This window comes from Cupressus sempervirens, chromosome 8 (assembly GCF_028749045.1).
Source record: "Cupressus sempervirens isolate cs-2001-9-10 chromosome 8, ASM2874904v1, whole genome shotgun sequence".
Classification (NCBI taxonomy): Eukaryota; Viridiplantae; Streptophyta; class Pinopsida; order Cupressales; family Cupressaceae; genus Cupressus; species Cupressus sempervirens.
In genome coordinates this window covers 486,819,920-486,836,317 of record NC_143125.1, presented here as the reverse complement: position 1 = coordinate 486,836,317, position 16,398 = coordinate 486,819,920, and the positions used below count along the sequence as shown (strand labels likewise).

At 35.3% G+C, this 16,398-nt stretch overlaps 1 protein-coding gene across 1 annotated transcript in view; it reads left to right on the top strand.

The window, feature by feature from the left end:
* LOC149543324 (uncharacterized) overlaps positions 1-16,398 on the top strand; it is an 81,805-nt gene that overhangs the window by 46,521 nt on the left and 18,886 nt on the right. Inside the window, exons 2-3 of the mRNA XM_089798154.1 lie at positions 11,346-12,440; positions 13,683-13,908. Coding sequence (XP_089654280.1) covers positions 11,346-12,440; positions 13,683-13,908 — 1,321 coding nt within the window. The remainder of the gene's footprint in view (positions 1-11,345; positions 12,441-13,682; positions 13,909-16,398) is intronic.

The following is a 16,398-nucleotide window of genomic DNA, read 5'->3' as shown; positions in this document are numbered from 1 at the left end:
ATAATCAACAACACTAGCACCACCACAATGAGGCCAGCAAGTGAAGAGATCAGATCCAAGAAAGCAGGAAAGACCGTTCAAGATCACAAGACCAGAAGACTCACATAGCTGCAGCAAATGTTGATTATAACAAGAGAACGACCCAAGAGCATCATCAGAAGAACACTGAAACCCCAAAGAAGTCGGATCAATCTCAATGGAGCAGATGGAATTAGAGCTACGGTCATATAGCAGAGTTTGGAGTTCTCTGGTCCTCACATTGAAATCACCGAGAATAATGATGTCCCCTAAAGCAACAAATTGAGAGTCTTGTAAAGGTCAATAAAAGGGTCCTTGTCATCGGTGCCATGGATAGCATAATTGGAGGAAGCTGGTAGAGAATAACAAGCAACCAAAAAGAGATCCCTCTGATGGTAACACTTATGGTCAATGCGGACCCACAAGAATCTAGCAAACATATTAGAGTGTACAATAGAAGTGTCGCTAAAAATATCATCCCTAATCAAACAAGCCACACCGCCCGAACCACGTACCCCACTAGAAGCACGAACCTCCTCCCTACATATAGATAACCATTGATAACCAGTAACACCTAGAAGAGGACGCACAAGACTCTCATGAGTCTCAGTGTTGACCAAAATATCTGCGAACCCCACAACATCACACAAAAGACCGGGTAATGATCATAAAGAGCCATTACCATTCTAGCAGTTAACAAGAAGGGAGCAAGTGGGGGTCTCCCTCTTATCCAATTGTTGGTGGGACCATCATTTGGCCTTGGGGGCCTGTCTCTCTTCCCAATCATTGGGGAGGGGGAATCCTGAATAATTGCTTTGAGATTTTTGATAATTGCCCATTTACTAGCCCACCTCACTTCAGCCACAACACCATGAGCATGTTTCAACTTTGTAACCTGATCCTTCGCGAGATCTTTATCTAAGAAAATTTTGGAAGGGAGAGAGAATAACTTCCTCTTAGCTCTAAGAGCACGGAGCCTGTTGACAAGTGAGAGAAACTTGATAAATAGGATGTCACCATGACCAACCCAACACTTGTCCAACTTGATGTCAGTAAGACCAAGTTGATCACAGAGGAAAGAGCGTCCAACAGAGAGAGGATCAGGAGTAGGAGGGAGTCCATGAACCCGTAGATTGAGCTCACGAACTCGTCTCACCCGCTCATCCTCGATCTTCCCTTGTACCATCTTGTCAATACTAGCTAGAGGTGTAGTGTTTGTGCTACTACAAAGGGAGGCCTATGACTTAACTTTCTGTTTGGTTGCAGATATTAGAGAATAATGCTTTGTTGCAATAACTGATTGTTGTTCTTTGATGGCATTAAGTCCCTCGAGTTGCGCGATAATGGAGTCGATATTGGTTTGCAGACTTGCTGTCTCAGAGGTGACATATCCGAAAACCTTTGGATCAAAGATGAATTGGAGGTTGTGGTAGTCTTGAGTTCAGAAATGGTACTAGTCAAAGAGATAACTTGCTCTCTTAACTGCAGGTTGTCCATTTCTAGCTTGAAAATCCTATCACACAGCTATTGATAGGTGAGAAGTTGCTGGCCTTGTGTTGAAGAAGAGTCCCCACTGTCAGCCATATTTGGAAAGCAACATAAAACCAGTAAACGAGGACCCAAGAGAGCATTCGTAGAGGAACACAACTTAGTGATGCAAGTATACCTCTTTCACGGCAAGAAAAATCAAGAAATCACGTGTATATTCAGCAGAGAGGAACCCGTAGTCGCCAAAAGCCCATAGTCACATCAGCTAAGCCAGCCACAACAGTCACACTTGCGAAGACATGACAATCCCAAAACAAGGAGGAAGAAAACGGCCGTCGGGAGGAGGGATGCAACGTCACAAATAGCATGCAGGGACAGGAAAAGGAAGAGAAAGAACATGCCTCGTACCAAAGGGTTTGTAACCAGTGAGAGAACACGCCTTCAATGTCAAGCAGAAGTAGTGAAACAAAAACATGGGTAACACCTAGACACTAGACTCTCGCGTTAACACTATCAAACACACCTTTGATAGCAAGCAAAAAATACGAAGAGCAAATACGGATAAAACTCAGACAACAGGCGGTCGTGTTAACACTATCTCCGGAAGCCATGAACGACCGTAGACAGGAGGAATGCGGTGGTGGACGAGGTGACGGGGGAGATCGCGATAGATATCGTGGGTGGAGAGGTCATTGTGGGAGGAGAGGTCATTGCAACTATATGTAAGAAATGTCAGAGATCTCATCTGAGTAAAAGATCTTATTGTTGCATCATCACTTTAGATAAGATTAAATAAAAAAAATGAAATTAGTAACTTGAATTCAAGTTCATTTACCTTCAATATCTCCAAATGTGAGAACATTTTGAATATTCCTTGAGTCATGTGGTGGTTTGTGATGAACATTTGAATGTCCTCTTCTTCTACATATACCTCCTTGATCCACTCAATATTGTTCCCAATCTTTTGCAGCATAAGATTGAGTGAATGGATTGCACAAGGTGTTTGAAAAATACACTAATATCTCTCTTCAACCTAAAAACCAGCAGCTCTACAATTCTTTGCATTGTTCATTACGACTTGGAGGTTGTGTCTAGCACCCAGTTCTTCAATGGTAGAGATGAGAGTATTAGCAATAAATGGGCCATATTTTACTTGCCCCTCACAATCCACTGCTTTAAATCATTGCCCCTTTAGGGGACACTGCTAAAACATTGATCAATGGATGATTTGTAGCATCTTTTTACCAATCTGAAACAATTGTTACCCCTGTCTCAATCCATGAATCCTTTATGGGCTTCAGTTGCTCATCAATCAACTTGACGTCTTGATCTAGCAAGGTGGTTCACACTCTTTCAAATTTGGGGCTTGAATACCTTGGAGGAGCTTTAGTAGCACTGCTCAACATCCTCTTCCAATATGGAGAGCGGAGAACATTAAAAGACAACCAATTTGCATACAAACATCTTGCCATATCAATGTCGGCAATTTCCCTACTCTGATTTTGAAATGCAGTTTCTAGTGGTCTCTTTCTTTTGTGTGTAAGGGATGCTTCATTTTGAGAATCAAGGGAAGATGAACTAGTATAGAAGGGGTGATCTTCTATCACAACATTTTTGGTGGATTTTGTTCCCTTTGTTTTTTTTTTATAGTTTTATTACTACTGCCATCAATGGTATTTTGCTTACGTTCTTCTCTCTCGTCTACTTTCTAATGCTACTGAATATATTTTAATATTGTTGTTGGCCCAAGTGCATTTTTTTTCTAGGACATTTTTTGACTCCTCTTCCAGTATATTTACACAAATGGCCCACCGCACGAAAATATGAACTATTCCTTTCTACATCACAACCGTGACATTTCCAACATAAAGCACCACCTCCTGGAAGAGGACGTACAATATCCACATACTTCCACGAAGGAGACTTAGAATGAGATTCTATTCTTTGTTGGATATTTCCTATTGAGGAAAAGGGAGATCCCATTGTAGTAGCTCCTTTTGCTATGGCAAGAAATTGTATACACATTGAGAATGAATTTTTATAGAAAACAATGGCTAGATCTTATTGGCAATGAAAGATAAATAAAAAAAATTAAAAGCTTAAATAAAACAAAAAGAAAATGAAACAAAGACTTATTCAACTCATTGTAAGCTTGGAAAGGTGTAGGAATGAGGCACAAGAACTTCAAGATATCTCACAAACCAATTTTTCAACTCCTTGCACAACCAAAGTCATGCTCAACCACCTATTTGCTCTTGCTTAGGACAAGATAACCTACTTGCACACCACAAATGAGAGTTAGAAGCCAACACAAGCCTTTCACTTACACTTTTTAGGGTTAAAGATGTGAAAACATTATAAAATTTGCAAAAAAAAGTCACTTTTTGGCTGTTTGTGGGGCCCAGTTCACCGAAGTTCGACCTTAGTTAGATCTGGGCGAGATCAGTTCGCTTTGGTCCGTTCATCAGGGTGCTAAATTCTAACTCGGGTCCTAGAATTCGAACCCTGCCCGGGCGAGCCAACGAATTGTACCCGCACCAAGTATCAGCTTGTTCACATCCCATTCACCAAGAATTTATCACCATGGACAATCTAAAAGCATTTGTTAATTTGAAATTGTGGACTTTGACATTACTTGTAATTCGACCAAATATGGCTATTTATGAATTTGACTTGACATGTAAATGATTCTTTTTGGATGATGGATGTCTCTCATGTAGCACACTGATTTTTTATTGAGGGCAACACGATATTGTCAAATGGTAATTAGGAAACTGTGAGTTAAAAACATTGAAAATGTGGTGCCTAAATTCTTCGGCAAAATCTAACATCCTAATCCCAAAATGAGCTCACAGGCTAATGATAATGTATTCCTTTTATTAGTCATAAGCGCATCATAGCCCACTCATGTTCTTAGGTACTCCATTTTGGCCCCATTATCTCTATTCAAAGATGCCTCATGATGTGTCATAAAATGTCTTGTAAGCTGGTCAACAAGTACCTCTCTTATAGCTCTTTTGAGGTCCAATTTTGAAGGCTGTAAACTTTTCTTCTGTTGAGATAGTAAAGGGAGACATGATGAATAGTTTTGAGTTTAAAGAACAAGATTCCTTTAATATCTCATGTGATTAGGCTCTTAAAATGCAAAATTGGATTCAACGAGGAACTCCAATACTTCTTAGACATGATATGGAATATGTTCTAATACCAATGGTCCAAGGCCTAGGTTTTTCCTTGGGACAACACAGGCATATTCAAATTTGTGACCAACAGAACAGATCAAATGAACTATATGATTGCAAATGTCAAACAAACTGTAGTGTGACAAGGAATTTCAAGAACAAGACACAATGCCATGACTGTAATTACAAGATACAACTCTATGGAAAATTTGAGAGGTGGGATTTATGCTGCAAGACATCTATTTGTTGTACTACGTGATGTCCCCATTTTGAAATAGCGTTTGATAATATAATATAAAAAAAAAATATAAATAACAATATATTGAAAAATAAAAATAAAAATATAAAATTAAAACATTAACATAATCAAATTTAGTTAAGTTAGTGAAGCATGAGATATAAAAAGGGAGAAGAGAACTTCATTTGAAAGGAGAGATGAAGAGAAAAGAGGTGGTGTGTGTTGAGAAATATAGCCTCATAGTGAATTGAAGCAAATTCCATATGTAATATATGTTAATATATATGTGTGTGTTGAGGAATTTATGTTGATATCCTTAAATATACTATTCCAGGAATGTCATACTGAGATGATATCTCTTCATATACTTAAAGAGCATAATGCGTTCTATATCAATCTTCCCTAAGAGGGAGTGTTAAGATTATAGCTACAGTCGGATTGATTTAATCTTGACATACAATGTTGATATAATATATTATATTATTATACTATATATATAATATTTTAAATATATTATATTATATTATATATATATATATATATAATATTTTAAATATATATATATTATATTATACATATATACTATATTATACATATATACTATATTAATACATATGTTATATTGTGATTTATATTGTTAACTAATAATGATTAATCATAGACACAAGAGACATGTCTCCTACTCTTATATTTATAAGAGATTGGGATTTGCATTTGGAACACACCTATAACAATGGTAGTGTAATTACATTTGCAGAAACCGATCCATGTTACTTAACATTGTATCAAAGCCAAGTTGCAAATGTGAGAAAATGATTTATTTATGAAACAGTGAAAAACAAAGAATATGGAGTTTCATTCGATATTATATATGACACACGGATTGTGGAATGGCTTCAATACATATTACAAAGAATCTGATCGATAATGAACCATTGTGAAAACAAAAAAGCTCATCAACACTCCATTTGTACAAATTCCACACAGCTATCATAGAGTTTGGCGATGACGCATTTTTTTTTGCTCACACAGCCAATGCGAGTCCAATTAATCCTCATCACTGCTCAGATGATCACCATATATAAAGATTCCTCTTGCACAGTTTGCCAATAAACGTAGACCTCAACTTGCGGACAAAGGCTTCAACAGTGAATTTATGTCCCATGCAGTTCATTATTTGGTGTCAACACAAGCCTCAAGTCACCGCACTGCCATACCAATATAAGCAAATAAGAAGGCACAATATATAATAAAAGGGTTGGAATATGTATTTTGACATTGGGGACTCCGATCAACATACCCCTGTGTGCTGAGGAAAGCACTTCTCTTGAAAGACAAGCGTCACTAGAATAGGGGTAGGTGGACTATATTACATCCACATTGGACAACATTAATAAGATGAGGCGTTGAATCATAAGTGACGATGAGACATTAAAGTGTCATTCATTAGACATAGATGGAGGGTAAAGGGTCATTGACAGGTTGTCTAAAGAATAAGAAAATGGTTGTCTCTTGTCTTGACAATGAGAACCCCACACACACACAAAAGAATTTGGAAGAGAAAATGCCATGTCATCAACCCTGAATAATATCCGTACCAGGTAATGAAAAGGACCATCTGAAGTATCTAAAACTAGAAATATATCTCATGCAGATGTTGGAACCACTATACCCATCGATTGGCAGAATGCCCCATAAGTATTAAGGTTAATATTAGATAAGGAGCCCATAACAACGAAACAATGCATAAAAGTGCGAATACGATTGCATTGCAGACTAGGATTCAACATTATATAGTTGATATTCTGAAGGGGACCAATTCCATTTATCTCGAGTGCACAGTCCAAACTCCTTTTAAAATTGTGGGAAGGGAAAGCCGGTATACCCTAAGTTTAAATATGCATGTGCTTCAACAAGGGTAATGGTTCGGGCAGTGGCTTCCTCTCCAGAAATGTTAGACGAACAAATTACCAAATTGCAATGAAATAGTTGGAGACCTTTGGCTATTATAAATGAGAGGGCACGATGCATACAAAGAGGTAAGGGTGAGATCATCACTTGAAGGCAAAGTAAGTGCTGGTAATTTATTATAAGTTTCCTTAGATTATGAACATATAATATAATATGAATATATTAAAAAAATTGGGTAGTATTGTGAGCTACTAATATTGTTATTGAATAAATTGAAGTATAGATGGTGATTATAAAGTAAAATATATTTTAAAAATAATTTGTTATAAACCTAAGTGAAGTTGATCACCTTAGTTTTTTTAAAGAAAATAAAATCTTAAAATATTTTATACTATAAGATCTATTTGCTTTGATCTTTTCCTCAGAGAATGTTCTTGCAAGAAAAAGAGGGAGATTGAGATTAAGAGGGAGCCTGACATTTCATTAGAAGCAACCTTGAAAGAGAGGGAGAAGATAGAGGATGTAAATCAGTCAACCTTTGGTGATCTCAATCTTATTGATTTAGAGGGAGTAAACCATGTTGAGATGGAGTCTTTAGTGATCGATAAATTGTAGTAGTCAAGATGATTCTGATTCATGAATATACTCGTGACTATGTGATTCTAATGGGCCTGCCCCTTGATATATGATGATGATCATATGTGATGCATAATGTAGGCTTAATCAAAAGATCTAACAAATACTGTTGCATTGAACAAAGGAAATTTGAGTTGTTGTGAGACGTTAATGAAGCTTTTAAGAATTCATTTGAACCATCTTTGAGTCTCTCTTTGATGAATGAAATTCAACGTATGAGTTGTAGAGTCATTCATGTGGTACAATCATACTCAATCAAGATATTGGCATATTGTGGACGAGTTCGAGAAAATGAAAGGACATGTTTGCTTCTACTGTTAAGCTAAATGAATGTTTGGACTTTCAATGGATAAAAAGAGCAAGTTGGAACTTAGGAGTTGTCATATTTGATACAAAATTGTTCAACAATATAAGAATGAGTGGAAATTTTACATTGTGGGGGGAATAATAATCAATGTTCCATTCCCACTTATTTAGAGGGGAGATGTTCCATTCTCAAATAATCTAAAAAGACAATAGCTGAATCTTTATGTGCAAACAATTATTCTTATCTTTTACATTTATCTACTCTTTGTAGTCTCTCATTTATTTGTAATTCTATACATACTATAAGGGTTATTTGCCTTGATCTTTTCCTTTATGCTTGAGGATATTCTTACTGGAAAAGAAGGTTGGTACTTTACATATGCTGCCTAATATTGTGCAAACTCAATCTAATAATAGTAGCTCCAAAAACTCTGATGATCAAGATGGATAAAATGAGGCTCTTGAAGCTTTGATGATTGAGATTATGAGATTCTTCTACATTAAGAGGGAGTATGACACTTCTTCTAGAGCAACGCAGGAGATTAGTTTATTGATACTCAGAGGGAGTCTAGAAATACATGTGTGTGACTGCATGATTTTGTTGGGCCTACTCCTATGTATATCATGAGGAAGTATTGACTTATCACTAGAAAATCTAAAGATTGATATCAGATTCAGAGGGAGTTTGACAGGCATCCTTGGGTGAAGAGAGCTTCTGAGGAAGTAACTAGAGGACCTGACTTTCTAGGATCGATGTTCCAAGGGAGAATTTAAGATGCAATCCTTTGTAAATGATATCTTCTCTACGAGGAGAAGCTCTAAGTGAAACTCTTTGTAATGCATTCTTCGTTGTGAGAGAAAATTAAGGTGAAAGCCTTTGTACCACCCTTTGTGACTTGGTTCATGGTGGTTATTATTTCGCATATGATATGTAATGAAGGTGACAATCTTTCATTGACATATATTAACAGAAGGTAATCATTATAAGATGACAATCTTAAAAGTATTGGACTTGTTATCATGACAAACTTCATTAAATTGTTGTCCTAGAGCGTTGAAAGTAATGATAACGAATATATCATAACAGACTTCATTAAGTTGTTGTCATAGAAAGATTAAATTTTTGCAATTGTGTGTTATGAAAGGTGACGATCTTTCATGTGTGAGGTTACTATTGTAAGGTGACGACCTTATCAATAGTTGATCTATCTCCTAACACCAAAATGTGTTGGAGCAAGTGTTATCATGGTTCTTTGGGCCGGATTTCGCTGGACAGCTTTATAACCAACTTATCATGGTTCTTCGGGCTAGATTTTGTTGGACACCTTGATAACCAACTTATCATGGTTCTTCAGGCCGGATTTTGCTGGACACCTTGATAATCAACTCATCATGGTTCTTCGGGCCAGATTTTGTCGGACACCATGAAATCCAATTTGTTATGGTTCTTTGGGCTAGATCTTGCTGGACACCATAACTTAAATCTATCATAGACCACACTTAAGGTGGTGTTCAAATCTTGTATTATAATTGCTTTAATTCTCTCTTTGCTAAAGAGGGAGTGTTGAGAAATTTAGCCTCATAGTGAATTGAAGCAAATTCCATATGTAATATATGTTAATATATATATGTGTGTGTTGATGAATTTATGTTGATATCCATAAATATACCATTCCAGGAATATCATACTTAGATGATATCTCTTCATATACTTAAGAGCATAATGTGTTCTTTATCAATTCTCCCTAACTAAGAGGGAGTGTTAAGATTATAGCTACAGTCGGAATGATTTAATCTTAACATACAATGTTGATATAATATATTATATAATTATACTATATATATAATATTATATATATATTATATTATACATATATACTATATATAATACATATGTTATATTGTGATTTATATTGTTAACTAATAATGATTAATCATAGAGACATGTCTCCTACTCTTATATTTATAAGAGATTGGGATCTGCATTTGGAACGCACCTAACAATGACAGGTTCATTATATTTGTAGAAACCGATCCATGTTACTTAACAGTGTGAAGTAAGGAGGAATTGACAAAAGAGAAAAAAGGAATGAGAATGAAATAAGGAAGTGATTTCTTTAAAGGGGAAAAGTTATGAAGGGTTTGACTCTTTGAAAAGGTGGTAATTATGTAAGTTTGTGACTCTTCCAAAGAGGGCCAACTATGAAGGGTTGTGACACATCCAAAGGGTGGCCATTGTGGAAGGTTGTGACATTTTCGAAAGGCAGCCATGTTGAAGAGGCAACAATGAAAAGTGGTGACTCAATTCTAATGAAAGGTGGTGACCCTTTCACCAATAAAGTGTATAGAAGATTTCATTCCAAGCCAAAAAATGAGCAACAAGAAAGAGTATTATTCAGATTTTGAGAGCAGATCAAGTTGAAGAACTCCATTTGATAAGAGAGATCCATCTAAGAGATCAACCTTATATGAAAAATCAGACTTAAGATATTTATACAGCTTATCTTATTCAAGTAAGAATCACATTTCTAACTATATTTTTGTCTCTGATTCATTGTGGATTTATGAATTTACGGGAAGTATAAGGTGATTTCCAAAAGGGGATATTCCATACTATGTTGTCACATGAAGCTTCAGGAATCCAATGTACTATAATTTGCCAGTCAATTGTGCAGATATTTAGTTATTTGTTTCTATTTACTTAGAATTTTATATAATCTACTTTAAGGTCAATTTACTCCCTATTTTCTCCTCTTGAAAAAGACTCAATTGTTGGCTCTATCATGTACTTTAACTTCTTATAGAAATTTTCCAGGTTCTTTAAATGGAAAAAGGCAGACTCCAAACATTAATGAACTGCAGATAGATCAATGAGTTCTTGGCATTAGAATAGTGCAATGAAATCTCTGGCTGCATTCTGGCTCAATTCATATCATCCTCTTTCACATCTGCCTGCCTTGGAATTTGACCTAATTTCTTCCTAATAGCATAAATTTTTGTTTCCAAGGACTGAATTGCCTTCTTATCTCATGTGTTCATCCATATGACATTTTTGATGCTGGTTATTCTTCGAACAATATTTTGCCAAATACCTCACCTCTAGTTCCTCATACCATGGAAACATTATTAGAAGTGGAATGCTTTTGGGAGAAAATCAGAAGACATACATATTGTGTGTTTATTGTGATATTCATTGAATAATAGACAACAAATTTAAAGACAAAGTTTGAAAGAAGATGGAGATAGGCAACCCATGCTTGAATTGAACAATTAAATATGTTTTTTTACTCGTTACTACATAGTAATCATGACTTGATTTTTTCTAAATTACTAAGTCAATACTAAAAATAAATATATTCAAGTACAGTCTAATTATTAATGCGCATTCTAATAGTTCTTAGCATGTACACCTTACATTTCCTTTTTTTTAAAAAAAAAATATCAGGAATCTTGAATCGATACAAGTGATATGAATATTGTCATTATAAACATTATTTTAGGCTTTGAATTGGACCATAGTTTCTGCTCAATACTGACCAGTTTTCTGCTTTTATGTTATTTGGCAGCTTTCACGATATGTTGAGGAGCTGGATGTGAATGAATCTTATATTGACACTGTTCATGACATGGAGGATGTGCTACTTGATTCAGTTGGAAGTGTTGGAGGTATGCATGTTCACACCTATAGAAGCCAGTTTAAGCCATCTTCCAAGTGTTATAAAAATGAAGGCTTAGGTACTTTTACACCAGATGATGATAATGCTTCAGAGCAGATGCAGTCTACCTTAAGAATTGATTGGATTGAAGTTGTTGGGGCAAAGCAAAGAAAAGGAGGAGCCTCATTTGGAGAAAGGTTGGTTGGTGTAAAGGAGTATACCATATATCTAATAAAAGTTCATAGTGGAAGAAATCAATGGGAGATTGAGAGGAGATACCGTGATTTCCTTGGCCTTTATCGTCAGTTGAAAAAGACTTTTGGTGGTCAAAGCAGAGTGAATCTTCCTTCTCCATGGGAACTCGTTGAAAGAGAGTCCCGTAAGATTTTTGGAAATGCTTCCCCTGATGTCATCAGTGAAAGAAGTGCTCTTGTTCAAGAATGCTTACAGTCTCTTCTCTCTGCAGGAAGTCCATTTGATTCAGCGCCCCCATTGTTTTGGTTTTTGCTGCCACAGAAAAGCCTTTTTGATACAACTGCTGCTTTGAAAGGTAATGCATCTGAAAATATTAGGATAACACCCAATGAAAAAGAGTCTAGTTGTAGTTCTCTCCAAGATTTGTCACTTAGTTCACTTGGCGAGCTCAGTACCAGTGATTACAGAGATGGCGATGGTTTGAAGTATTCCACATTTGGGAAGACCATAGGGCTTATTGTTCATGTCCATCCACATAAATCTTTCAAGCAGTTGTTGGAAGAACAACATTTTTCATGTTCAGGTTGTTACAAGCACCTGGATATGGCAAAAGGTTTAATGGAAGAATTTGTGCAAACTTTGGTCTGGGGAAAACCACGTCTTTGTGAGTATACTGGACAACTACTCTGCACTTCATGCCACTTAAATGAAACTTCAGTACTGCCAGCTCGAGTTCTGCAACACTGGGACTTCACTCCACGTCCTGTTTGTCAGTTATCAAAAGCATATCTAGATTCCATTTATGACCAGGTAGTGTTTCCGGATAAAAACATATTTTGAGGATATGAATTTATGTTACAGTGTGTTATGTTCACAACATGATTGTCAAGCCCCTACTTATGCATACCTCTTATTTTAGTGTAAAAAATATTCAGACGTACTAAGAGTGTAAGATTCAGAGTTGGAGCATGAAACCCATTTAACATCTTGGCTTGCTTCGAAACGACGTAATCTGATACAATGACTTTCACTGCCCAAATAAAAAATACGTTTTTACTATTACTGGTTTTGTGGGTTTTTAAAATTACTACCTTGCTTCTCACAATAAATATATGCCGAGAGGTCTTTGAGTATGTCTCTTTTGTTACCTTGTTCTATTTTCTCCTTTTGATACAATTCTTCTTATTTTTTCTTATTCAATACTAATTTATAAATCTTGATTTATTTGTCATCTATGTCCTTCCAAAAAGTCACAACCCTTCATAATGACAATCCTTTTAAAAAGTCACAACACTTTATAATTACAACCCTTCTGAAGAGTCACAACACTTCATAATAATATTTTCAAACTGAAAAGTCACAACCAATCATAAACATAACCCTTTTGAAGATTCATATCCTTTTATCATTACAACCCTTTGAAAAGTCACTTCCTTGTTATCTTTTCATTCATTTCCTCTTCCAGTAATCCTTCTTTTAATCCTATCTTCTCATCACCTTCTTTTCTCTTTAAAATGAACTCTACTGCCTTTTATATCTTAATTTCAAGGAGTCACATGTCTTTATTACATCTCTTGAGTTTCCATTAGATTTAGTGAATTTATATTGTTCTATATTATATATTATTTACTTATTTATTTTGTGTTTATTATTGTTTATAATTAAATTCTATTTAGAAAGGTAATATACTTTCTCCAGTATTCTCGCTTGTATTTAATTTAATTAATTTATTCATTAATTGTTATTTCATTATTACTAAATATTATTTTATTGATAATAGATGATATATATTTAATTGTTATTTCTTATTTTCACATGAATTTATTATTATTATTTATATACTAATATTATGTTATATAATTGCTATTAAAATTCTATCTTAAAATGGGGACATGACAGTTTCGTTCGTTATTTACTTTGCAGTTAATGAGATTGAGTGAATCTGTACATTATCCTCATTTTCAACTTATACACTCACATAAAATATAATATAAAATCTTTTGTTATCATAGTCCTATTTTATTAACATTCAAACAATTATCTTGTTTGCAGCCCATGCTTTGTGTTAGCGCAGTTAATCCCTTTATATTTTCAAAGGTACCTGTACTGGTTCACGTTATGGAGATGCGAAAGAAACTGAGCAGAATGCTTGCATGTATGCGATGCCCATCTCGAACAACAATACAACGCAGTCTTCGGTCACGCCGTTATCTTCTTGAGAATAGTGATTTTTTTGCTTTGCGAGATCTTGTTGATCTTTCAAGAGGAGCTTTTTCTGGTGAGTGGATCATTTGCATCACTATGTGAATTGCTTTCAAATTTTAAAAATGCTTCTGATAATAAGACATTTATCCTATGGTTACTTTCTTCCTTTGATTATTGTTTTCTTAAAGTTTGTAATTACATAAATATTATTGACAATATACCTGTTCCTCCCTCACTGTATATTTTCTCAATCATTGTTTGCAATAAATGGAGGAAATTCCACCTTGAAAAATTTCTTGAAATAAATTATGGGAAAGGAGTATAGAATATCATGATCATTTGAGTATTGATTGAAACCTGAAGCTACTATAGTTAACTCAGCAATGGGTCTCTTCTTTTGAAGACAACTGCAAATTTCTCGTAAACTTTAGCAAATTCTAGATGGCAGTGATTCTGATGCAACTCTTCTGCTTTGACTGGGGTAACGTTTTTGACGATGTTGCAAACCCTAGACCAATCTTGGTGCCTTGAAACTGAAAAACCTTTCCTCTTGCTACTTGGGACCTTCATCTTGTGTTTTTCCTTGCCTCATGTCCTTTGGATTGTGTCTCTCTCTATTAGTGGTTCTTTTGTTTTTGCCTTTTAGACATTGTTTGCTCTCTCGCGATGGAGTATGTGCCGCCATATATCACTACATTTGAAAATTTTGAAAGACATGTTTCTCCTTGATGGGCGTTTGCCTATACACAGTGTTGCGTATTTTTATTTCTGATATGTTTGTATCTCTTCATATGGGTGCATATGTATGTATAGGCCAGGCCAGCACTCTGGACTTCTAACTTGATGTCTTCCTCTTGGAGAGTCGGGAACCCTACACATTGGCTGACAGGTTTTACTTGAAAATTTCGTGCACCTCCTTGGTCTAGCACATGCTATTGTGTAGGCAAACACTTTCACAAATTTTGACTTGTGTTCTTCTTTGCTCAGGCACATGGCCATACGCCAAGATGCACTTGTTTTGATTTTTGACAAAGCTTCCATTCCTTCTTCAAGGCATGTGCTCTTCCACATGCTGACATTTTTGTTTTGAAACTTATTTTTAAATTTTTTTGCGCTCTAATAGATTCGCAGACACCCTTACGGTAGTCTACAAATTTTAAATTTGAATATTATGTACCTCTTTGGATAGGTGTACACATTTCCATTGGCCTACTGATTTTGATGTTTGAATCTTATTGCGCATCTCTTCACATTGGCTCACTCCTCTCTATTGGCGAACATGGTTTCAGTAAACAATGAACATTTTTGTGCACCTCATTGATTGGGCATGTGCCTCTACAGTGGCAAACATTTTTCAAAATTTAACCTTATGTTCCTCTTTGAAGAGGCATGTTGCCTTTACTCTGGTATACATATATTTTTATGCCTAAGATTTATGCATCTCTTTGGAGCAACACGTGTCTCCATTGGGCTGCAATATTTTTTTGACTTCACAACTTTTTGTTTTCGCCCCCATGTAAGCTTTGATTCATGCCTTATTGGGTGCACTGGAAAGGTCTTTTCATACGTTGTGCAAAGATATTGACTGTAAATGACAAAAGCAACATTTGATGCCATGATAAGATTCAAAATGAGAAAATTTAAGAGTTTGCCTCAAAGGATGACTTGATATGAGTTATTTGCGCATAGGTAGAATAGGATGAAATGCTAACAAATTGTACTACATGTAAAAAGGTACAATTTGATTGTTATTATAAAATTGAAATATACAGTAGATATGAAAGGCTCTATTTATAAAAGATGACAAGTTATTTTTCTAAAAAGAAACAATCGTAAACAGAAGGGAACATACCGAACCAGAATGCAGAAGAGAGAAAAGCAACATGGAAATACTTTGTGAAAAAGAAAACCTTGTGCATAAGCAATGCATAAGTTGTGCCAAAAGTAAAGAAATATGTCCAGAAACAACCCACAATTTTTAGAAAATCATTTTGCTTTCCACTAGTAGGTGCCAAACAAGCTTGCTTTTCACAGTTATTTTGCAGTTGCACACAAAAAAGCCTTTAATTTTTTTTAGAAGTGTGCGCAATACGAAACTTGCATTGCCCACAATTTCTATCAAAAAATCATTCAAAAGACTTCTGGAAAATAGTTTGTAGGAAAATAATGAATTTTTGTTAAAACAAAAAATCCACCAAAAAAATCACAGTCCCCTCTAATACTGCATTATTATAAAATTAACCTGTATAATAGAGACAAAAGGTTCTATTCAAAAAAAAAAGATTACAGTATGATGTTTATTAAAAGAACCAATCATAAATAAAAAGGAAACTTACTGAACTAAGCTGACCATTATAGAAACATTACATTATTAATATTTTTAATGATCTCTCTCTCTCTGGACCACCTTATACTTCGCCCTAAATTCAAAAATCCAAATGAAACAAATAGCAAAATATAGTTAGAGATACAATTTTCTCTCTCAAAATAAGATGAGATAAACTTGTTTGGAAACCTTCAACCAGATTAGATAATAATCTAGATATAATTCATGAAATATATC